Source organism: Mauremys reevesii, linkage group 25, assembly GCF_016161935.1.
Source record: "Mauremys reevesii isolate NIE-2019 linkage group 25, ASM1616193v1, whole genome shotgun sequence".
In the NCBI taxonomy this organism is placed as follows: Eukaryota; Metazoa; Chordata; order Testudines; family Geoemydidae; genus Mauremys; species Mauremys reevesii.
Genome location: NC_052647.1, coordinates 9,564,103 through 9,587,578, shown reverse-complemented (window position 1 = coordinate 9,587,578; position 23,476 = coordinate 9,564,103). Strand labels below are relative to the sequence as shown.

At 57.4% G+C, this 23,476-nt stretch overlaps 1 protein-coding gene across 1 annotated transcript; it reads right to left on the bottom strand.

Annotated features, from left to right (window-relative positions):
• Nucleotides 1-11,945: 11,945 nt before the first annotated feature.
• On the bottom strand, nucleotides 11,946-22,142 carry TUBB4A (tubulin beta 4A class IVa). Its single transcript, XM_039514371.1, has 4 exons — nucleotides 21,987-22,142; nucleotides 15,894-16,002; nucleotides 15,025-15,135; nucleotides 11,946-13,603 (listed from the first exon to the last, which is right to left on the bottom strand). The coding sequence occupies exons 1-4, from the start codon at nucleotides 22,041-22,043 to the stop codon at nucleotides 12,546-12,548; spliced, it is 1,335 nt and encodes a 444-aa protein (XP_039370305.1). The 5' UTR covers nucleotides 22,044-22,142; the 3' UTR covers nucleotides 11,946-12,545.
• Nucleotides 22,143-23,476: the final 1,334 nt, after the last annotated feature.

Genomic DNA, 23,476 nt, shown 5'->3' with positions numbered 1-23,476 from the left:
TAGGGGGTGCTGTGCTGGAGGAAACAGTGTGTGGGGCTCAGTAGGAGGCGCTCTCCCCTCTCAATCAGTGCTGACGGCAATGCCCCGGGGGGGGGGGGTACTAGGGGCGCTGTGGTGCAGGGAATGGAGTGGGGGGCTCTGCAGGGGGGCTCTCTCCTCCGAGCAATGCTGACCCCAATGACCCCTAGCTCACTTCTCTCTCGTGGAGAGAAGGCAGCAGGTAATTTTTACTTCCATGTAGCGAGGCAGGGTCAGCCCTGTACCCCACCCTCCTCCGAGGCTGACTGCGCCCCACTACATCCAGGTGAAAACGAGTGGGTCTCCACTGGGATCAGCCCCCAGGTGGGGTGGGAAGGGGCACAGGGGGTTCCGTCGCTTGTCGTGCCGGTGAATAACACCACCTAGCTCTTTCCCTCCGTAGTTCTCAAAGGATGGCAGGTCAGAATCATCACCCCGTCTGACAGGTGGGGAAACTGAGGCACAGAGTGGTGGATGCCCAAGGTCCTCCAGCGGGCCAGGGGCAGAGTCAGGAATCCAACCCAGGCCTCCCGAGTCCCCGTCGGATGCTCTAGCCACTAGGCCGTACGGCCTCGAAACACATTGAAAGCGGTACTGACTCGAGGGTGGAGCTGCGCCATTCTCTCCACCAGGAGGCGGGCGTACAGCCCTCCCTTGCCCGTCTGCAGGTCAGCGGGCGGCTGGTATGACATGCAGCTCTGGACGGACATCTGGGGCGAGCTGACTGTGCAGTGTATGGGAGCCCGATCCTGCTCAGAGAATGGGGGAACAGAGGCGTTCCCCCCACTGTAGCTTAGCCCCCCACAGCTCAGTCCCTAGGCCCCTGGTAGGGCCCCCACAAACAATCCTGCAGGCAACTCGGGGTTAATTTAAAGGGATGCTACCTTTTATACCTACTTCTGCTTGGGAACCTAGCCTGGTCAGTTTCACTTTCTGTGCCTAGATAGCAAATTCATTTCCTGGATTATTTGTTGCCTAGTGGTTAGAGCAGGGGGAGCTGGGAGTCAGGACTCCTGGGTTCTCTCCCCAGCTCTGGGGGCGGAGACGGTGGTTAGAGCCGAGGAGCTGGGGGTGGTGTCTCGTGGTTAGAGCAGGGAGACGGGGAATCAGGACTCCTGTGTTTTATTTCCAGCTCTGGAAGGAGAGTGGGGTCTAATGGTTAGAGCATGGCGGAGGAGGCGGGAGCTGGGAGTCAGGACTCCAGGGTTCTCTCCCCAGCTCTGGGTGAGGAGCAGGGTCTAGCTGTGAGGTAAGAGAGTCAGGACTCCGGGGTTCGAGCCATTTACAGGGCAATATGCAGGCCCCAGTCCACACAGGCCCGATTGACTTAAATGGGGCCCCAGCCTGAGGTCCAGTGCACCCGGGGCTGGATCCAAAGCTATAGCTGGACCGTTATGGTCCCCTCATGCGGACACAGTTTACGATGCTCTAGCACAGTTTGCGCTGATGCAGCTTAGCAGGGAGCCCTGGTGTCGAGACTGGAACCCAGGAGTCCTGCGTGTCAAACCAGGTGAGCTGCAATGGGGCACGTCAGGCTGTCCTGGTGTAGAGGGGTTGGCACAAGTGGCTGCACTCCCAGTGCTGACAAGACGGCAGACGAGGGATCCTTAACCTTCAATGTAGCACGTGGGATCCCTCTCTGAAGGACACCCTAGCCCCTTTTAGCTGGGATCTAGGGTGGGGTGGGAGGGGTGTGAAATCTGGGTTAAGAACCCCCACATTAGATCCTCTGACACATGCAGAAATGGGATTTTTCCAGTGTTGCAAACTCTGGCAAGATCTGCTGTTTTTTCTTAAAGCCCCAGCTCCCGGAGTCACATGAATGTGGGGGAAAGTACATTTCTAGCCCTCTCACTCATTCAGAAAAGTTTTCAAATGCCACTTGAGTGTGACCTAAGTAAAACAAAAGGCACTGGGAATAGAACCCAGGGGTCCTGACTCCCTGTGCTAACCCGCTGCCCCCACTCCCCTCCCAGCACCGGGAATAGAACCCAGGAGTCCTGATCATCCACTAACCACAACTCCCCTCCCAAAGGGCAGCCCACCCTGCTCTAACCCACTACCCTGCATTCCTCTCTCCAAGCTGAGAACTGAACCCAGGAGTCCTGATTCTCACCCCCACCAGACCCCCAGCTGCAGAGAACCAGTCATTCCACCACCGCCCGCTTCCTGGTTGTCCTGAAACGACCCCTCAGGATCAGCCCACCCGCGCCTGGGCCCCTTTGCACTGAATTGCGTTGCAGCGGGGGAGGGGGGAAATCTGTGCTGCAGGTGGGTCACGTGTCCCCCCCCCCCCGAGTGCATGGGGGGTGGCTTTTTGCAATCAGCCAGATCCTGTGCGCATGGCTGATTGCATGAAGACCCTGCCATGGAGACAAATGCCACTTTGTTCTGCGGCTGGGCGAGGCCTGGCGCTGACCTCATTCGCTGCAGCTGGCATGGCGGGGGGGGCAGCTCCCTGCAGCACTCCCCTCCCCCCTCAATATGACACTGACCTAGATTGCCATCTACCAGTGCCATTCACACCACCACCCCCGCCCCTTCCGTGCCCGAGCCAGGTGCCTGCAGAGAGATGCCTGCGGTGTCCACGCGGCACCTGTGCGTGATGTACCTCGCCTGGTGTCAGTGTGAGACGTGCGCCCGTGTCTGTGCATGGCACCCGGGCGCGTGGGCCAGAGCGGTGCGTCTGGGGCATGCACATCGCTATTGTGTGTGGCGTGTCGGGCAGAGGGGGATGTGGGGCGCGGCTGTGGTGCCCGTGTGGGGGAATCGGAGCGTGTGCTTTCTCTGTGCGTGTGGCGGACATGTCTGTGTGTGATGGGCATTATGTGTCCGGGTGGTACCTGTGTGCAGTGTGTGTTTTGTACCAGGGCATGAGGGGGGCTTTGTGTCCGAGCCAGCGCTTGTTTCAGCGATGGGTGTAGGGTGTGTGTATATGTGTGACTGTGTCTGTGTGAGTATGTTGGTGGGGTGTGTGCATCCCCCCTTTCTCTAATCACGGAACCCAAGAGTCCTGACTCCCAGCCCCTCCCACCTGCTCTAACCACTAGACCCCACTCCCTTGCCAGAGTTGGGAACAGAACCCAGGAGTCCTAACTCCCCATCCACTGCTTTAACCACTACACAGCTAACTTTCCAGCCAGCCAGCCTCCCTGCTCTAATCACTATCAACCTGTGGTCGTCCGCAGACTCTGTCTAAGGGCTTGGCTACACTTACAAGTTGCAGCGCTGGTGGAGGCTTTCCAGCGCTGCAATTAACACCCCGTCCACACTTGCAGGGCACAACCAGCGCTGCAACTCCCTGGTTGCAGCGCTGGCTGAAAACCCATCCGGGTTGGGGTATAAGAGTGCAGCGCTGGTGACACCAGCGCTGCTCAGCAGGTGTGGACACTCACCAGCGCTTTACCTGTCCTCCAGGGAATAAGGAGCTATCCCAGAATTCCTGTTCAGCCACTCTGCACATCAGTTTGCACTCTACTGCTCTTGCCTCAGGTGACCCGCCCTTTAAATGCCCCGGGAAATTTAAAAATCTCCTTCCTGTTTGCTGCAGCCAGGTGTGGAGTGCAATCAGTTAATCAGTTACAGGTTACAGGTAACCATGCCTCCACGCGGCAAACGAGCCCCAGCATGGAGCACAGGTGAATTGCAGGACCTCATCAGTGTTTGGGGTGAGGCGTCTGTTCAGGCACAGCTGCGCTCCGGCCGTAGGAATTACGATATCTTTGAGCAGATATCAAGGGACATGCTGGATAGGGGCCATCAACGGGACGCACTACAATGCAGGGTGAAAGTTAAAGAGCTGCGGAGTGCCTATTACAAAGCCCGAGAGGGGAATCGCAGATCCGGATCCGCCCCCACGACCTGCCGTTTTTACGTGGAGATGGACAACATACTTGGGGGTGACCCCACTGCCAATCCCAGGGTAACGATGGACACTTCTGAGCAGGCTGGGGGACAGGAGGAGGAGGAGGCTGCGGGGGGGGGAGAGGAAACCGCGAGTGAAGCTCCTGGGATGGGGGAAGAAACCGCAGATTCCCTGGAGGCATGCAGCCAGGAGCTCTTCTCAAGCCAGGAGGAAAGTACCCAATCGCAGCAGCAGCCAGCAGTTGCAGAAGGACAGGCAGAGGAGCGGTGTACCGGTAAGCGGCTTTTATTTTCTGGGTGGAAATGTTTCTGGAGAGGAAGGGGGGTTATGGATGCATGCATGGCAGCGTCTAGATGTGGAATAGCCCGTTGATGTGGTCTATCACGTCGCGGTAATCTGCTTCAGTTATCTCAGCGAAAGCTTCATCCAGAGCGTGGGCAAGATGCCTGCGCGGGTGTATAGGCAGAGCCACTGTGTCCCGGGTCCCAGTGAGGGTGCCGCGTCCGCGCCACTCTACGGCCAGGGGGGGGGGGACCATTTCTGAACACAGGCACGCCGCATAGGGTCCCGGCGGAATCCACATTGCTCTAAAAGAGCCCCGCTGTTCCTAGTGACTCGCAGTAGGAAACATCTTCCAGGATTAAGTCCTGTGAAAAATGTTGGGAGACTCTTTAGTGAAGAGATAGGAGATAAGATCACCCTGCATCTGCATCTTCACTCAACCCCTCTAGCACTCCAGATTACCCGAAGCAACCAGCTCCCCTCTCACTCAAGCCCCACTCCTCACTCACCATTTCGTGGCTTCTGTTGTGTTTTCCTTTTGGGATAAAGAATGCAAGTGAGAACTTGCAAGTGAGAACTCCCTCAGTGTAACAATTCATGTCTGGAGATAGTGGATACAATGCTGCCCGTGTTAAATGTTGTCATTTCTGTGTGTACAGTGACCTTGACTGGACTGCCCAGATGTTCAACATCACAGAGGCTTCAAAATTTGAGAAAAAATCCCCGAAAGAGCAAAGAGGACATGCTGAAAACTGTTCTTCAGCACTCTGCTACAGAGAGAAAAGAATTGAAGGAGTGGCGAGAGAAAGAAAGCAGGACCCGCAAGAGAAATGCAGTGGCCAAGAGGAAAGCACGGAGCGGCTGCTAAGCATCCTGGAGCGCCAAGCGGAGTCTATAGAGTCACTCGTTGCCATGCAAGCAGAGCACTACCGTGCTACTCCCCACCCGCCCGTCCTTTGTGCCTTGTGCCCCAATGTCAGCTCCAACCACCTTTCCCCAGCATCCAGGCTCTTACCACCACCAGCTGCCTCCAACACCTGTACGTTCCCCAACCAGCCCTGATACCTACCACCACCCTTACCCTCTGCATTCAACCCCATCACCATGCAGTATATGCACCCTGAAGTGCAGGATTCATTAAACAGCAATCCAGACATGGCATATGCAAACTTGTGACTGTACAGTTCACCAACCCACACCCTTGCCCTCTTGTGTTAATGAAATGTTGTGTGTCTGTCTGTCTGTCAAGGAAGTTTTTTTCTTTTCAATAAAACAATTCTTGGCTTTGAAAACAGTCTTTATTATAGCAGATAGTGAAAGACACCTTAGCCCAGTAAAGAAAGAGGCACTGCAAATCATATTATTATTATGGATAATAGAATAACAGTGTAAGCAGTGCAATTCACTCCCATGCAAGGCAGCAAACATTACTGTTGGCTTTCAGCCTCAAATTCTTCCCTCAAGGCATCCCTAATCCTTGAAGCCCTGTGCTGGGCCTCTCTATTAGCCCTGCTCTCTGGCTGTGCATATTCAGCCTCCAGGACTTGAACCTCGGTGGTCCATGCCTCACTGAATGTTTCACCCTTCCCTTCACAAATATTATGGAGGGTACAGCAAGCGCTTATAACCGCGGGGATGCTGCTTTCCCCCAAGTCTAGCTTCCCATACAAACATCTCCAGCGAGCCTTTAAACGCCCAAAAGCACACTCCACAGTCATTCTGCACCGGCTCAGCCTGTAGTTGAACCGGTCCTTGCTCCTGTCAAGCTTCCCTGTATAGGGTTTCATGAGCCAAGGCAGTAACGGGTATGCGGGGTCTCCAAGGATCACAGTGGGCATTTCGACATCCCCTACTGTGATCTTCCTGTCTGGGAAAAAAGTCCCTGCCTGCATCTTCCTGAACAGGCCACTGTTCCGAAGATGCGTGCATCATGCACCTTTCCAGGCCAGCCTGTGTAAATGTCAATGAAACGCCCGCGGTGATCCACAAGCGCCTGGAGAACCATAGAGAAATACCCCTTACGATTAACGTACTCTGATGCCAGGTGGGGGGGGGCCAGAATAGGAATATGCGTCCCATCTATCGCCCCTCCACAGTTAGGGAAACCCATTTGTGCAAAGCCATCCACAATGTCCTGCACGCTCCCAGAGTCACGGTCTTTCTTAGCAGGATGCGATTAATTGCCTTGCAAACTTGCATCAAAACGATTCCCACGGTCGACTTTCCCACACCAAACTGGTTCCCGACCGACCGGTAGCTGTCTGGATTTGCCATCTTCCAGATTGCAATAGCCACCCGCTTTTCCACCGTCAGGGCAGCTCTCAATCTTGTGTCCTTGCGCCGCAGAGTGGGGCGAGCTCAGCACACAGTCCCATGAAAGTGGCTTTTCTCATACGAAAGTTCTGCAGCCACTGCTCGTCATCCCAGACTTCCATGACGATGTGATCCCACCACTCAGTGCTTGTTTCCGAGCCCAAAAGCGGCGTTCAACGGTGCTGAGCATTTCCGTGAATGCCGCAAGCACTCTAGTGTCACACGGCAGACAAATCCATATTGATATCATCGTCGGACTCCTCACTGTCACTTTGGAGCTGAAGGAATAGCTCGACTGCCAAACGTGTTGTGCTGGTGACACTCATCAGCAGAGTCCTCAGCAGATCGGGCTCCATTTGCCACAGAAATCGCGATTCACAGAGAGTAACAGAAAGACACTCACAATGGCGCCAAACGCTGCCGGAATGAATGCTGGGATGTGAAGCGATGCACCACGGGGCGCTGGCAAACAGGAAGCGGAATGACCCGCACACTTCCTTCCCCTTCCCACAATACTCAGCGCCAAAACGGCGCCAAAACGGGACGAGGTGTTCTGTGGGATAGCTGCCCACAATGCACCTCTCAATACAGCGCTGGAAAGTGCTGCAAGTGTGGCCACACTGCAGCGCTGGTAGCTGTCAGTGTGGCCACACTCCAGCGCTGGCCCTTACACAGCTGCATGAGCAGCGCTGTAACTCCCAGCGCTGCAACTTGTAAGTGTAGCCAAGCCCTAAGATTTCCAAAGGGGTCCGCACCTCCATCCAATATTTTGTAGGGGTCCGCAAATGAATAAATGTTGAAAACCATTGCACTAGGCCTCACACCCCTCCCAGAGCTAGGGATAGGACCCAGGTGTCCTGGCTCCCAGCCCCCTTGCTCTAACCACTAGACCCCACTCCCCTCCCAGAGCTGAGGATAGAACCCAGGAATCCTGGCTCCCAGCCTCCCTGCTCTAACCACTAGACACCACTCACAGAGCTGGGGATAGAACCCAGGAGTCCTGGCTCCTAGCCCCCCTCTAACCACTAGACTCCCCTCCCCTCCCAGAGTTGGGAACAGAATCCAGGAGTCCTGACCCCCTCCACTGCTTTTACCACTACACAACTAACTTTCCAGACAGTCAGCAGCTACAAAACTGTGACGGGGCTGGGGACACATTCGGCAGGCCAGCCGCTCGTCCCTCTGACAAGTGGCACAGAGGGCCATGGACACTAGTTAATGACCGGCGGCAACAACACAAAGCATCTAAACTCGGTGCGTGTGTGAGCTCCAAAGGGGAGTGCAGCTCCTGGGAACATTGGCTGAACATCAGGACCTCGGAGAGTTTGTGGCTGGTTGCACAATCCCAGCCCGATTAGCGACTTGGCGGGCGGAAACAGAGTCACGCCAATGTGCTCCAAGCCGGGTGTTTCGTTCTCACGAACAAAGGCCCCCATCCTCAAAGCTAGTTAGGTGTCTAAGTCCCCTGGGTTTCACTGGGAGTTAGGCATCTAAACACATTTGAGGATCTGAGCCAAAATCTCCTCTCCTTGCTCCTACATTGCTCATTCGTATTGTGGGGGCGCCTGGGGGCCGCAGGCAAAGATCAAGGTGCCCATCGCATGAGGTGCTGGACCCACACAGAGCAAAAGTGTGCTAGAAAGGAGGAGAAGTTGGGTGAAGGCCCTGTGGCCTGGCGTTTCTGGGCTAAGACCCAGCCTTGTCTGGGGAATTACAATAGCGTTGAAAGGTCCCGTTAGAGCTGGGGGAAACTCGGAGTTTTCAGCTGGGTGAGAAATTCCAGCCGCTTTCCTCCCGAATGGGCTGTTTCCTGCCAAATTTCCTTTGGGAACGGACCATTCCTAGATGCAAAACGCAGGCCTGGATTCAGTCCTGAGTGACCCAGAGCCGAGCTTTTAGAAAACCGTCCAGTCTTGGTTCAAAAATTGCCAGGGATGGAGTTTTTGCCCCGGCCCTTTTAGGTTGTTCCCATAGTTAATTCCCTCCCGGTTAAAATCTAGGCTTTATTTCCAGTCGGGATTTGTCTGAGATTGTCATCCCTTAACCTCCCCCGTTTTAAACTGAATAGATCCTGCTCCTGTCTGTTTTCCAGTCCTTTTGTCATTCTCATGGCTCTTTTCTTGGTCAGAAAACTTTCAACCAGGGCGAGGCCCCAGCTGAGATCAGGGCCCCGTTGCGCCGGGCGCTGCACAGACACAGCGAGAGACGGTCCCTGCCCCAGCAGAGATCAGGGCCCCGTTGCGCCGGGCGCTGCACAGACACAGCGAGAGAGTCTGTTTGTGTTCATTAAACACACACACACACGAGGCCTAGATGCTTACAGCCCGCTGCTCTGGGTGGCTTTTGATGACTTAGGACGCAGTGAGCCTTGCCCTAGCGCTCACCACCTATTTACAGAACCAGACTAACACGGCTACCCCTCTGATACTTGACACCTATTTAAAGTGATGCCGTCCCGTTCCTTCTTGCTACACAGTCCCTGCCCCCCAAATTTACAGTCTAACTAGACTCAGGCTGCCAGGGGAGACTGAATGACAAAGGAGGGACGTACTGTGCCCCAGGTCTCAAGGCAGGCCCAGAACCCGGGTGTCCTGACTCTTAGAGCAGGGCCCTATTCAGCCCATGCCGCTAGCTCACCCCTAGAAACTGTCACCCTCCTTCAACGCGCAGCTTGGCTGGAAGGCAACATGGTCCAGTGGGTTGAACTGTGTTAAGGTCACCTGGGTTCTAGCCCCACTGACCTGAGGTGAGTTTTCACCCTTCTGGGCATCAGTTTCCCTGGCACCCTGAGTTTATTTAGGCTGTAAGCTCTTCAGGACAGACACTGTGTCTGTCACTCTTTGTCCGTGCAGCACCTGGCACAACGGGGGCCCTGATCTCAGCTGTTCTTTTCCCCAGTCCAGGCTGCGTCCCTGACCCCATAGCCTATCCCCTTGGGGACAGAACACTCCTAAGCCCCATGGTTCTCCCTGCCCCCCTCCGCCTGCTGCAGAGCCTGGAACAGGTGTGCCACAGTCCTGGTGTATTTATTGCTAGACAAAGTGGCGGAGGACGCCAGCTCCCCTGGCCGCAGCTGTGAGACAGACACGGGGGCAGCTTTTCTCTGGGGCCTTAGGGCTCAACGTGGCCCCTCCGCTGGGTAGAAGCAGAGCTCCTCCACTCCGTGTCACGAGCCCTGTACTGCTCGCAGGGATTCTCCCGCTGCAGAAGTCCGTGCTAGGGGAGGGCTGTTTTAACTCACACTGCCCCCACATCTCCCCCCTCCAATGCATTTGGACCAATGCACCCCACCCAGCGCGTTGTGCGAGAGGCCATGTCGCTGGGCAGAGGTTATGCCAGGGAGGCTTGCTGCTGGACAATGCACACTGGCCCACGGGGAGGGCATATGGCTTTTGTTTGACCCTGCTCGTTGCCGCCTGGGGTAGATCTACACCCTTAGGCCATGACAGAGCCGAGCCAGGCGCTACAAAGCCCTCGGCGCCTGAAGGGACCCTGAACTGATGCTTGGGAGAAGCCCTGGGGCCTCCAGCGGCAGGGTAGCAGCACCGCCCTGCTGGCCAGGGCCAGGAACTGCCACAGGGAAGCCTTGCAGAGAACCGCATCCCAGCCAGTGCCTCAAGCCAGCTCCCCGGGCCTTGCTCCGGCTAGAAGAGAGCCGGCCTCTTCGAAGCCGGGGGAGCAGGCAGCCCCCATTGCTGGCTCCCAGAAGCCTGGCTGGGCGGCAGAAGAGGCTGCAGCATGAGCAGCTTTGCCAGCTCTTGTTTCTTTAAGGGCGAAGGGGCTCAGGAGATCATTGGAGGGGAGCGAAAGCCAGGAGGGGACGCTTCAGGGGGCAGCTGAGCTGCAAGGGAGACATGCTGGGGCCCTGGCAAGCCCAGCCCAGGGCTGCATCACCCCCGTGGGAAGAAGGGCAAGGCGGGGGGGGCCGGAATTGATGCAACTCCCCAGCCCGAGTGGGCAGGGGAGGGAAACCGGCCCCAAGGGCCAGACTTGGTCAGAGCCCAGTTTTAAAGCCCACCCCCGAGCCGAGCCCAAACCCAACCCGGGAACGTCAAGCCCTTGGCAGACATGACCCTGCTACCTCCTCCACCTGCATCAGCACCACCACTGCTCCTGGGGGCTCGCGCTCCATCGCCAGCTGCCTCCTGCCTGTGGGGGTGGCGTGGCAGCAGGGCGCCCGTCCCGCCTCACTGCACGGCCCGAGGGGCTGTGACACGCTCGCTCCACGGCACGGCGGGAGGCCAGATGGCCCACCCCAGCCGGACTGTCGTCTGCTGAGCCCCCCTGTTTCCTACATGCAATAACCCCAGCTTCTCCCACTCCCCACCCCAGCTGGCCTCTTTGCCAGTTTCACTGCCTGTGGCTAGTAGCAGCAGAATCTGAGGCCGCAGGGAGCCTGGGGCAGGGAGGATGAGCAGGGTTCTGGGGCTCTGGAGCCATGAGCAACATTGGGTGCCATGTGGCCACCCTAACCCAGCCTTCTGCGCCCCATGCCTGTGGGGCTCCACCATGACCACAGGGGGTGGGGGGTCCCCTGGAACCTGCAAGACAGGTCAGTTCCCTGCTCTACCAGAATCCCGTGTGATGTTGACCCATCCTCCATGGGGAGGGATAGCTCAGTGGTTTGAGCATTGGCCTGCTAAACCCAGGGTTGTGAGTTCAGTCCTTGAGGGGGCCACTCAGGGATCTGGGGCAAAATCACTACTTGGTCCTGCTAGTGAAGGCAGGGGGCTGGACTCAATGACCTTTCAGGGTCCCTGCCAGCTCTATGAGATAGGGTATATCTCCATATACACCACGGTGATAGCTTCAGAGCACCTTTGGGTGCTATTTCTCTCCCCCCCCCCCTTATGATGGTATTGAAGGATGTAAGAGAACATAGTTAGTGCTGCAGCATGAGTAAGTCTACTAGGAACAGAGACCACAACCCAGACTGTGGGGAAGTAAAAGTGGATTTGAGTCCGGAGCCTTGGTTCCATCCACCTTCCCTCCCCCGCCTACAGAACAGAGGCTCATGTTGTTGACAGGAGCCCAGACCTTTTTAGGGTCGACATGACCATTATGCATAGAGGCAGGTGGAAATTGGCTTTCCCATCCCATGGGAATTTGGGGGATTAAGAAGATTCCCATTGCACAGCAGGAGGAAAATCAGGACCTTGGTTTTCTGCAAAAAAATAAAAAACAAAAACCTCCCCAAAGAACCCCCCAGAAGAGTCAATAGCTTGGTCCTGTCTCATCCACATCTCTGGGGAGCTCACTACTCACTAGGATCTCGAGATGGACCAATCAGCATATTCCAGTCAAAAATGGAAGTCCAAACCTTCCCCACCACCTCTGGGTATTTATGGATTGATAGGATCACAGCACTTATTAATTGCATTCTTCAATGGAAGCCCCCAAGCATCCTGTAGTGCACCCGTTTGTGGCTGATCTTTGCGAGAAAGAGGCCAGCACACTTGCACTTTATTATTATTCAATATTTTATTGTGGAAACATACAGACAAACTGTTTCGAAAGCAGAAAGATCTCAGGCGGGGGTTGGGAGGGAATTAGGAGAGATTCCCACCCTGGAGATCAGTTCCTCGCCCTGCTCCATCCCCCCCCCCCCCCCATGATTTCCACGATCCTCTAGTTTTAATTTTAAGCCCAGCACAACAACAAACAAAAAAAACAAAAGAGCAAGTGACAAGTTAGTGCATACTCATCTCTGGAAAGAAAGAGAGAAACCACATGACTGTACATGACGTGAAGACAGAATTCACTGCAGGTGAGTTGTGTTTCTGGAGGGTGAGATGTGGTGGATGAAAAGGGAAAGACCGACAGTGTTTCTACCTAGACCTATTACCACGTGCTGCCATTCCCAAACAAGGCCGACAAACCCTCCCACCGCTACACAGACACCTTGAACTTCCCCAACCTACCAGTAGGGGGCAGGATTTGCACCATCGGTTTCTAGCTGGGTGGAGAACGTTCAAGCCTACGCCAGCAGGGGCAGCGTGGTCCATTGGTTCAGTAGGACTGGTGGGCACAAGGTGCGTGTGTCGGGGGACAGAGGGAACGGGAAGGTCTATGCCACTTCTTCCTCTGCTTCCTCTTCGAACTCGCCTTCCTCAGCCGTGGCGTCCTGGTACTGCTGGTACTCGGAGACCAGGTCGTTCATGTTGCTCTCCGCCTCGGTGAACTCCATCTCATCCATGCCCTCGCCCGTGTACCAGTGGAGGAAAGCCTTGCGGCGGAACATGGCGGTGAACTGCTCCGAGATGCGCTTGAAGAGCTCCTGGATGGCCGTGCTGTTGCCAATGAAGGTGGCAGCCATCTTGAGCCCGCGGGGCGGGATGTCGCACACGGCCGTCTTGACGTTGTTGGGGATCCACTCCACGAAGTAGCTGCTGTTCTTGTTCTGCACGTTCAGCATCTGCTCGTCCACCTCCTTCATGGACATGCGGCCGCGGAAGACGGCCGCCACCGTCAGGTAGCGCCCGTGGCGGGGGTCGCAGGCGGCCATCATGTTCTTGGCGTCAAACATCTGCTGGGTCAGCTCCGGCACGGTCAAGGCCCGGTACTGCTGGCTGCCGCGGCTGGTCAAGGGGGCAAAGCCGGGCATGAAGAAGTGGAGGCGAGGGAAGGGCACCATGTTGACGGCCAGTTTGCGGAGGTCGGCGTTGAGCTGCCCGGGGAAACGGAGGCAGGTGGTGACGCCGCTCATGGTGGCCGAGACCAGGTGGTTGAGGTCGCCGTAGGTGGGGGTGGTGAGCTTGAGGGTGCGGAAGCAGATGTCGTACAGGGCCTCGTTGTCGATGCAGTAGGTCTCGTCCGTGTTCTCCACCAGCTGGTGGACGGACAGGGTGGCGTTGTAGGGCTCCACCACCGTGTCCGAGACCTTGGGCGACGGCACCACGCTGAAGGTGTTCATGATGCGGTCGGGGTACTCCTCCCGGATCTTGCTGATCAGCAGCGTGCCCATGCCCGAGCCGGTGCCGCCGCCCAGCGAGTGGGTCAGCTGGAAGCCCTGCAGGCAGTCGCAGCTCTCCGCCTCCTTCCTCACCACGTCCAGCACCGAATCCACCAGCTCGGCCCCCTCCGTGTAGTGCCCCTTGGCCCAGTTGTTACCAGCTCCGCTCTGACCTAGGCAGCAAGGAAGGTGGGGACGGGGGTCCAGTTACACGCCGGGAGCACTACGGGTTGCATGGCTTGGGGGGGATGGGAGTGTCCACCCTTTGCCAAGCCAACCCTAGATAGAAGGACATGGTCTCCGTTGAAGGCCAGTGTGTTGAGTTTAGCAGATCTCAGCCCTGGTGGCTTTATGGATGATCTCAGGGATGAGTTCCACCAAACTCGACACATGGGCCACCCGGACAGCTCGCGTGCACACAGCCGCCAGACGCAGCCGGCCCCTTCAGCAGGCTGGGGCAGAGGAACCAAGGAGACTGGATTGCCCGTGACGGGACAGGAAGGAAGCACAAGACTGGCGGGGAGCCGGGGGACACAGCACCCCCACAACTGCGCACTAACTTCCCCAGCCAAGACTGGCTCTGGCGTTTCAGCTTGGGCACCCCAAAGAGGCCCAATTCAGACAGCCAAGCACCCACCCGCTGGAGCTCCAGCCCCCTTCAGGGTGCCACAGAAGGTTGGGCCTGCTGCAAACATGCCGAAGTTTAAGATACTGCACCCTTCCCGAGACTTCAGCTTCTTAGCTGGGCCGGGGTAGCCCAGCCTCTCGCTAGCTACTCTGGGCCCCAAACTCTGCTCAGAAGCCTGGACATGTCACTGGAAAGCCTGGGGTAACCCCGCAGCTTTCAGATCCTGCACCATCTGGTCCTGCCTGGGATCCAGACACTGGCAAAACTCCACGGCTGAATGAATCAGCCAGCGCCTTGGGGCTCTCCAATTCCTTCCTGGAGATGCAGAGGGTGTAGGTGGGGGTTGTTAATTAAAGTGCCTTGCCCAGTAATTAAAAGCGATTCACACATGCTCTGGGCTTCTTCAGCAAGTTCTACCCCACCCAGGTCCCTTCGGAGAGATTGTCTCTTTTCTGGGGGTTTTCTGAGAACCTGGGAGTCCTGGCTTCCCCCTGCCCCCAGCCACTGCTCTCACCACTAGGCAACGCTGCTGTCCAGAACCAGCACAAGAACCCAAGGGGTCAAGCGGGAGAGGGACAGGGGGGTGGTACCCCAAGCCCCACTTTTCCTAACCATCTCATTGTCGCCCCCTCTTGGTGGGGACGAGGAGCGCAGGGACAGAAGCCATCACCCACCCGCTGGGAGAAATCAGGCTGAGCTGGGGATAGACTGGCCACCCCATCCCGCCTTGTGGGGGGGAAGTCAGTCTCCTCCATGGGTAGCTCGTGGGGCCAGGATCATTAACCTACCCATTGTCCCTGAAACACGGGTCCCACTAAGAGGGACCCCCTGCCATGTGGTGGAGAAACTAGCCAATTATAGACAGTGCTATTTTGGGAAGAAACATGCAGGGGACCTCAGCTCTTCCTGCATTGATGGGGACCCTCCCCGCACAAGACCCCAGCACCTCAGTGCTGCCCACCTTACCGAAAACAAAGTTGTCAGGCCTGAAGATCTGCCCAAAAGGACCAGATCGGACCGAGTCCATGGTCCCAGGTTCCAGGTCCACCAGGACTGCCCTGGGCACGTACTTCCCACCTGGCGGAAGAGAGAGATCAGATGCTTTCAGGAGGCCGGGTTGTGTCATCACAGGTTGTGTCACCCATTTGCCCTGGGGGTGTCTAGCTGGCGGGTGGGGCCCAGCCCCGAGTTCCAGGATTGCCTCAGTAGGCCAGAGACCAAGGTGTGTGTATTGGGGGAGGTGGGGGAGGGATTTCTTCCCCTCCCCCAAGCAATGGATTGCTACAGATGCAGCCAGAGCAGCTGCTGAGACCCCCAGCCCCCCAGACTCTCCACTGCAGGTGGGTGCCACCAGCTATTTGCTTCTCACCGATTGCCGTGCATCAGAGGCACTCAGAGCGCACCAGGAAGGATTGTGTGGCCTCATATTCACCCCCACAAGACCTGGCCACTAGCTATCTGACGAGGAGAGGAAATGAAGCACCCGAGTGATCTGACAAAAGGTCATAGCAGGGGAGAGAACCCAGGAGTCCTGCTTCCCAGCACCCCCTGCTGTGACCACTGGACCCCACTCCCCTCCCAGAGCTGGGTATAGGACCCAGGAGTCCTGACTCCCTGGTCCCGTGTTCCACCCACTAGGATGCACTGCCAACCGGGCCACCTCCCTCCCAGCGGGACATTAACAAAGGAACTAGCCAGGAAGCTTCAAGCACCCACCGGGAAGCAGTGTGTTAATGGGGGAGATCCCTCTAGACCCACCATTCACAGACAGGCTGCGGTTAGAGACCCCTGCCCCTGCAATTCCACCCCACCCCCACCCCCCCTGGACTCGGTACCTGAAGCCTCATTGTAATAAACATTGATCCTCTCCAGCTGCAGGTCACTGTCTCCGTGGTAGGTACCAGTGGGGTCTATGCCATGCTCATCGCTGATGACTTCCCAGAACTGCAGGGAGGGTGGAGAGGAAGGGGTTTAAAAAGTCACATAAACAAACCCTTCCACAAGCAGCTGCAGACTGGATCTAGCCTGGCAGCGGGGCTGGCTGCAGAGAAACCCATCCAAGCTTCTGCAATACTAACCCACCACATGAGAGACGAATTCCTTCCTGACCACCAGCTGGTGACTGGATTGTGCCCTGAAGCATGATCATTAAACCTGCTCTACCCAGGTCTGCCTCAGCTTGATAGCTGCTGCAGCTGCCCCCCTCCTCTGTGAGAAGATGGAACTAGATACCTACCAGATTATCTCCTTCTCCCCCCGCCCACCAAGTTATTAGCATCTGCCTGCCTCAGATCCTTTTAGGAAAACTGATCGAATGCCTGGGTCTATGGCACCTTCACTGTAAGGAGTGTATTGTATTTGCTTTCTATGGTCTCTGCACCTCAGTCGGGGAGATAGGAGTGTAATTTATTTATCAGGCTGTCATCCTAGCCAGGCTAACTGCAGGTGGCATTTGCACTAGTTACAGGGACACGGGTGGTTTTATCTGTCACTTTCCACAAGCTGGGTTAGTACTTCACTCAGACCCGGCTTGCTGGGGGAGGTTGGGGGTGAGGTGGAGAAATTGGCTTACCCCATTTCCCCAGGACAAGTGTCTGACTTATTTAAAATACCAGAAGTACTAAAGACCTCAAACCCAACACACACACACACTCAAATGTTTACAAACTAGAATAGACACTGCAGAGAAAGGGTTCTCTCTCTTACAGATGGGGAAACTGAGGCAGAGCTAGATTTTTTTTCCCCCAAGGGCTCCACTTCCATTTAGGGTGCTTAAAACCCAGATTGTTAGGAGAATTCACCACCCATCACGGCTGAGTTTTGAGAACCCAGATGGGAACTGAAGTCAGTTCTCTCTCATCCCAGCCCACCACGGAGCTATCTCTGCCTTTTCATTGCCAGGGAGGGACGCGAGACCGTTTGAGCTAGTAGGTTTCAGGACATCTCTGGAAGGTGGTCTGCGAGCACAGTCCCCGGGGCTGGGATCGTGTGATTTGGTCAGTCGCGGAACAGCGCCCCTGGAAGCGTTGGTCTAACGTACAGTTGGGTACTTGGGTTAGGCGCCTGTGAACCCAGGGGAATTTGCAGGGTTCTGGGACATCCCGCAGACCAGGGCAGTCTCTAGCACCACACAGCCATCTGGGGCCTCCTGGAAGCCCCACTTTTGTGGCATCAGCTTAAAATACAGCAGTTTTCAAACTGGCTGACACCCCCACTACAATGAGGGGATCAACCCACCTGCACTCACAGGCAGAACTGGAGGGAGGGTGGAGGACCCAGGACAGAGTCCTGGCTCCCCCGCTTCCCTCACCACTAGAATAGTCCCAGCTCGAGAATCCAGGAGTCCAACTCCCAACCCCAGTCTCTAGTCATGAAACCCAGTTCCTCCCAGTTAGGAGAGAACCCAGGAATCCAGAATCTCTGCCCCGCCCCCTTCTCTAGCTCCCCTCCCAGAGCCTAATAGAACCCAGCCATCAGACGACCCCCCCTGCCCCAAGTCATTAGACCCTACACTTCTGGGGGGAGGGAGGGGTAAGAACCCAGGAGTCCTGCCTCCCAGTTGCCCCTCCCCCTCAGACAATCAGGTCAGGGGAGAGAGAGAAGAGATGGCAACATTCAGGTCAAAAGAAATCAGCATGGATTTAACACCAGTCTATTGTCCAGCAGAGTTATGTGCACACACACACACACACACACACACACCCCTCTGCCATTCTGCAGCATGGCTCTAAAATGGAGCCGCCGCAAGCCCTCGCCTCTTTCAATCTCGCCACTATGATGCTGCTGCAGCAGCAGGTTCTATTTATACCCGGCGCTGGCTACATGGGAGGAAGTGGGGGTGGGCAGCAAGGAATCCACAAAGGCAGAACCTGGGGGGGCGGGGGGGAGAAGCAGACACCCACACACACCCCTTAAAAAACCCTCAAGGACACAGGCACCCCCTCCCTTCCTCTGCCTGGCTGTAGTGCTGTCACTTACCCCTCTGCCCCTCCCCATGCTACAGGAAGGGGTGCCCCCCCTTGCCAGCACCCCTAGATTTTGGAATAGAACCCAGGCATCCTATTCCCCCCCCAGGCACTAGACCCCACACTGGAGTGGAGTCTAGAACCCAAGAGGGATGGGGATGCAGATCTGGGGGTGGGGTCTCTACAATTCCCCCCTCCCTGCTTCAGATTTTAGCAGGCTGCAAGGCTCCCCTCTTGCTGGGGTCTGAGATCCTGGCTGGCTGAAACTGGGGTGTGAGGAGGCAGCAGGGTCCTTCCCTCGAATTGAGGGTTAGATCCCAGCTGGCCAGAATTGGGGTACATTCCGGGGGGGGCCAAGGATGCAACAAAAAGGGAAGGAGCTAGTCTGGTGCCTGGCTTCACCCCCGAATCTCAGGGGTTCAGTTCCCTGCTGGTGTACAGGGCTGGGAAGGAGAATTGGTATCTTGTGGGGGGGGAGGTTGCACAGAAGGAACTGAACCCCTAAAAACAAGGGGGTGAAACAAGCCATTGAGCTAGTTTCAGCTTCCCTCCAGGAGACAGTCCCACTCCCCTCCAGGTTCCACTGAACACTCCTCCCCCCACCAGCACCAGCAGGGATCCAAAAATAATCCACCAACCCCGCCCCCACCCCCCATGCAGATTCCTCCACCCTGCACCAGCTCTGGCCTGACAGGTTCGGCTTTTTAAAGCGACAGGCAATTGAAGGGGGGGAGGTAGTGCCAGCCCCCTTTGCAGAGGGGCCTGTAACCGCAGCAGCAGTTTCAATCCGAGCTTTGTTCTGCAGGAGGCGTGTGGGAACACGACCCCTGTGCCCATTACCACACAGGGCCAGGCTTCCCACAGCTGCACTGGGCAGAACCCCCCCCCCCCGCCCCAGACACACCAGCCACCCCCCTGCAGCATGGCCTTGCTATGGGTGAGCCACTCCAACAAGGCAACCCCCCCCACCCTACAGGGAAGGCTGGAATTGGGGTGTCACAGTGCAAACAGACAAAGCTATTGCTTAGGGCCCCGAGCAGCTCAACGGGCCCCCCCATTTGCTATTATTTTCATAAGAATGTGCCTGTTTTAGCGCTGGGAGGGACCGCAAAATATTCCTGCTTATGGCCCCCCAGGGGCTAGCACCACCACTGGGTTTTGGTTAAAAGCCTTCGGATCCCAGGGGCGGGCAGCTGTTTGGGGAAAGTGCAATCCGAGTGGGCTGGATCTGCACCCCCAAAGCAACACCTGCCAGCAGCCTTACTGCGGGGGGGAGGGGAACAGGCAAGCAGGGCTGCCAGGGGCTTTTAGGTTGACCCTGCAGATCAAGTGTCTAATAGGAGAACAGGGGCGATCCTAGGACACCCCCTCACACACACAGTGCAGATGAAGCAGCCGGACACCCCAGCCGCCCTGCACCATTGCCAGCGTCCCCCCCCCGAAGGAGAGGCCACGTGGCCTGCATCAGGACGCGCCCCACTTCCACTGGCAGCAGGGCAAGTCCGCCCCACCTGGTGATGCTCAGGGCCTGCCCCTGCTCCCTATGGCGGCATGAGCCAGCGTGGGGCCTAGCCACCAGGCCAGCCCCGCACAAGGCCGGGCGGGACAGATACAGAAACTCGGGGCCGAGCCCCGCCACTGTTCTGAACGCCTGGGAGAACTCCCCGTCCCAGGGCGTCACCAGCCCACAGCTGCCTTGTAGGGCCAGATCCGCCCTCTCCAACCAGAGCTCCAGGCTCCTACTTTCTGACCTTTGTCCCATGGGCTCAGGGCTCTGGAATCCCTCCCCGGGCGGGAAAGCTGCCCTTTGAGCTAGGCCATGGCAGGTTAATTACCCTGGTTCTGAGCCCGCCGCCCTCGTAACAAAGGCTTTACAATGCTGATGCAATGCCAGGCAGGCGAGGTACCAGCTCAGCCGATAAGGCCCCCACGTGCATGCCGGGAAGGCTCCCGCCTCAAGCGAAAGTGCCGCTTCTGGATCAGTCGTGCAGCTACCGCAGCATCAGGCGGGGAGCGAAGCAGCTCCCAGCAGTTCTGCCTCTGAGAGGAGATTCATTGCTGACGAGGGCTGGGAGGGTCTCCACCAGGGTGACCCATAGCCTCCTCTTTGAGGCACAGCTGGGCTGTTTGCTCCCCAATGCTCACAACTTTATGCCCTCAGCTCCCGCCCCCAAACCGGCAGCATCTTGACATGCCAGACGGGGACATCACTATACCAGAGCTGGCAAGATTCCCCCCAGGGTGGCTCCGGCACTGGCTACCAACAAGCCCAGCAAGCTACTCTGCTGCCCACCACAGCTCAGCACTTTGATCCAGGGCGCTCCGGGCTTGCCATGCCAGGGGATCTGGCTTCCACTTGGACAGGCAAAGGCAATGGTGGGAAGCTTGCAGGGTTTTAACCCCCCAGCTGGAGGATGTTGAGAGAGACAAGTGGACCAGGACTCCAGCCTAGACAGGAGCTATGGGCTGAATGGAGCCCATTTAACAGGTGCAACTGGCAAGACAGCCACGCTCCTGATCAGAGACAGCCACACCAGTCCTTTCAGATTCACGCCGCATTTATACCAAGGTGGCACCTCTCCGTGGAGAGAGAGAGGCCTGGTACAGGCTTGGTGCTTTGCCATCCCAGCCCCTTGCCACTCCAGCATGAGGCGACCGGGCCAGTAAAGAGAAATGGGCCTTTCTGCCAACATGTGCAGCGACTGGGGAGGGGAGCCGCCATATGTTGTCTAGCATCAAACCGTACCTGTCAGGCTTTCATTTAGGAGGTCTGGCAGGGGAAGCTCAGGGAGCCGCATCCTGGTTTCTGCCCCCTCTGGGATGGGTGGGTCGCTCTGGCATTTGAGAGGAGCAGCTTCCCCAAGGGAAAGGCTCTGCATTATTCCCGCATTGCTCAGATCTCTTTCCCCCGCCTGGCAGCTGAGCAGGCACATCCCTGCCTGCCTGGCCTGGCATCTCACTGCCACCGGATCCTGCGCCCCATTCCTGCCTCGGTTCCCTGGCGGTGACTAATTCACACTGTGCTCTGGTGAATCACCCGCTGAGTGTAGGACGAGCCAGCCAGCCAGACCCAGGGCCCAGCAGCAGGAGAAGCCATGTTCATCCCTGGTCTCATGCCACTGCAAGAGACCCACCCTGCCCAGCCGCCCCTGCACGGCGCAAACAGAGGGGGAAGCCAGGGGCTATTTTAAGAGGCTGGAGATCTCTGGACTGATGCCACAGAACAAGAGACAGGTCCAGGCTCCCATCTCTCCCCACAGGGGCTCTCTGCAAAGGGCAGCGTTAGCTATCCCTGCACGGAGCCATTGTGAATGTGTGCAAGGCAGCCTCTCCAGCCAGGCGCATTCATGCGGCAATGGCAGATTTCTCCCCCAGCCCCCCCGAGTCCACGGATCTTCGCCCGCTGTGGGGGGGGGAAGCTGCATTTTCGTCCTGGGTGGGTGGGCCGGGGCTGCCCCCTGCTATCTCGCCCTTTTATTTCAGCCCGCCCTGTGGATCCGCAGCTATTTCAGGGACTGGGGGGGGGGGGGGCTGGGAGCCAGCCCTTCTGCCCACCCCACCCCCTCGCTGCAGCAAACAGCTGCTCGGCGTGTCCTTCTCCAGGCAGGCGGGATCGGGGCACAGATAGGACTTGAGGTGGCAAGGGGGGGTACCCAAGCCAGACCCCCCACACACACGCCCCCCAGATTGAGCACAAAATGACCAACTGTCCGATCAGGTTACTAGCCCCCGCCCCCACACACAAGCGCCTGGTAAGGGGTCTCCCCCATCAGCAGGGCAATGACAGGGGTGGGGGGTCGCACTGGGCTAGGGACCCTGGCAGGGAAAGCGAAACCAAAGGGGGTGACCCAGAGCCCTTACCCGCCCCAGCAGGGCCAGGGCTGAGATCCTGCGGACCCCCCCCACTTCCCACCACCCCAGCTCCCACCTAGGGGTCCCGCTCCCCCCAGGCCCTGCCCTGACCTTGGCCCCGATCTGGTTGCCGCATTGCCCGGCCTGGAGGTGCACGATCTCCCGCATGGTCTCGTTCCGGCTGTGGCTTGTCCCTTAATCCTTCAGCGGCCTCGCATGCGCCTTTAAATGGAGCCCGGGGGAGACGGGGAGGGGCGGGCCAGCGAGAGTCGATGCGCAATTTGCGCATGGGCCGGAGCTGCCCGGCTTCCCCACCCCCCGGTGCGCGCGTCCGTAGCTGCACCCCAATTCCAGTACACCCCGGTTAAAGCGCCCCGCTCCACGCAGCCTGCGTACCCCTGCTCCAGTTCCTCATGCGCCCACCCCCACCCCGTGCTCCTGCAACCGGCGTCCTTAACCCCTCCTGTGCCCCGTATTCCTCTCCATGCCTCCTGTGTCTCTAATAGCTCCTGCGTTCCCAGGCCCTGCCTTCTGCACCCCAAACTGCCCCAGCACTCAGCGGCAGCACTCTCACCTGCACCCCCGTGCACGGTCTGCAAACTCTACCAGCCGGCTGCACCTTGCCCCTTCCCCCCCAAATTCTCCATACCCTCAACTTCAGCACCACCCTGCATCCCCTCTCCATGCACCCTGCACCCCCATCTCAGTACCCCCTGCCCCCAGCTTCAGCACCCCCCCCCCCAATAACCCCATGCACTCTGCATCCCCAGCCTGGGCTCACCCAAGACTCCACCCACCCTGGAAGAAAGACTTGCTCCGCTTACCCCACAGATGAACGTGGGGGTTATTAAGGTTTCCTTGGGATTTACTGAAGGGGGGTGGGGGTCTGCAGCATGAGGGGGAAGAGAGGTGGAAAAAAGTGGGGGAGCTCCTATAATGCTGAGCAGGAAAACAGGGTGCAGGGGGGGTGCCAAGCAGGAAAGATGGGGTACTCCAGGGTAACAGACCAGGGTGGAGCACAGGGGAAGCAGGCCAAAAGTACCAGGTTTCCCTGAGTACCAGGCTCAGGAGGGAAGTGATACCTCCTAGCGGAACAGCCCAAATGCTGGGACCGGATGTATCCTGCCCATGTGAGCAAGCAGCATCCTGCCTGCTGGGGAGTGCTGATGACCCCGCTCCTTCACCTTTAGCGTTGCCAGGTAGATCAGACCAGGCAGGGGCCCATCTAGGCCACACCTTTTGCTCCAGGTTAGGGGACAGGTTCATCTAGATCAGCCTCACCTGTGTGGGAGAGAAGGAACTGGTGCCCCTTAGAGGAGAAACAACGAGGGGTCCTTGTGGCAGCTTAGAGACTAACACATTTATTTGGGCAGAAGCTTTCATGGGCTAAAACCCACTTCATGGGATGCATGGAGTGGAAAATACAGTAGGAAGATGCATCTATAGCAGTAGTTGAAAAAACAGGAGTTGCCTCACCCAGTGCAGGGCCAAGACAAATCAGTTGAAGTGGGCTATTCTCAACAGGAGGAAAAATCACTTGTGAAGTGGTAATTGGGGTGGCTCATTTCAAACAGTTAACCAGAAGGTGTGAGTACCAGTAG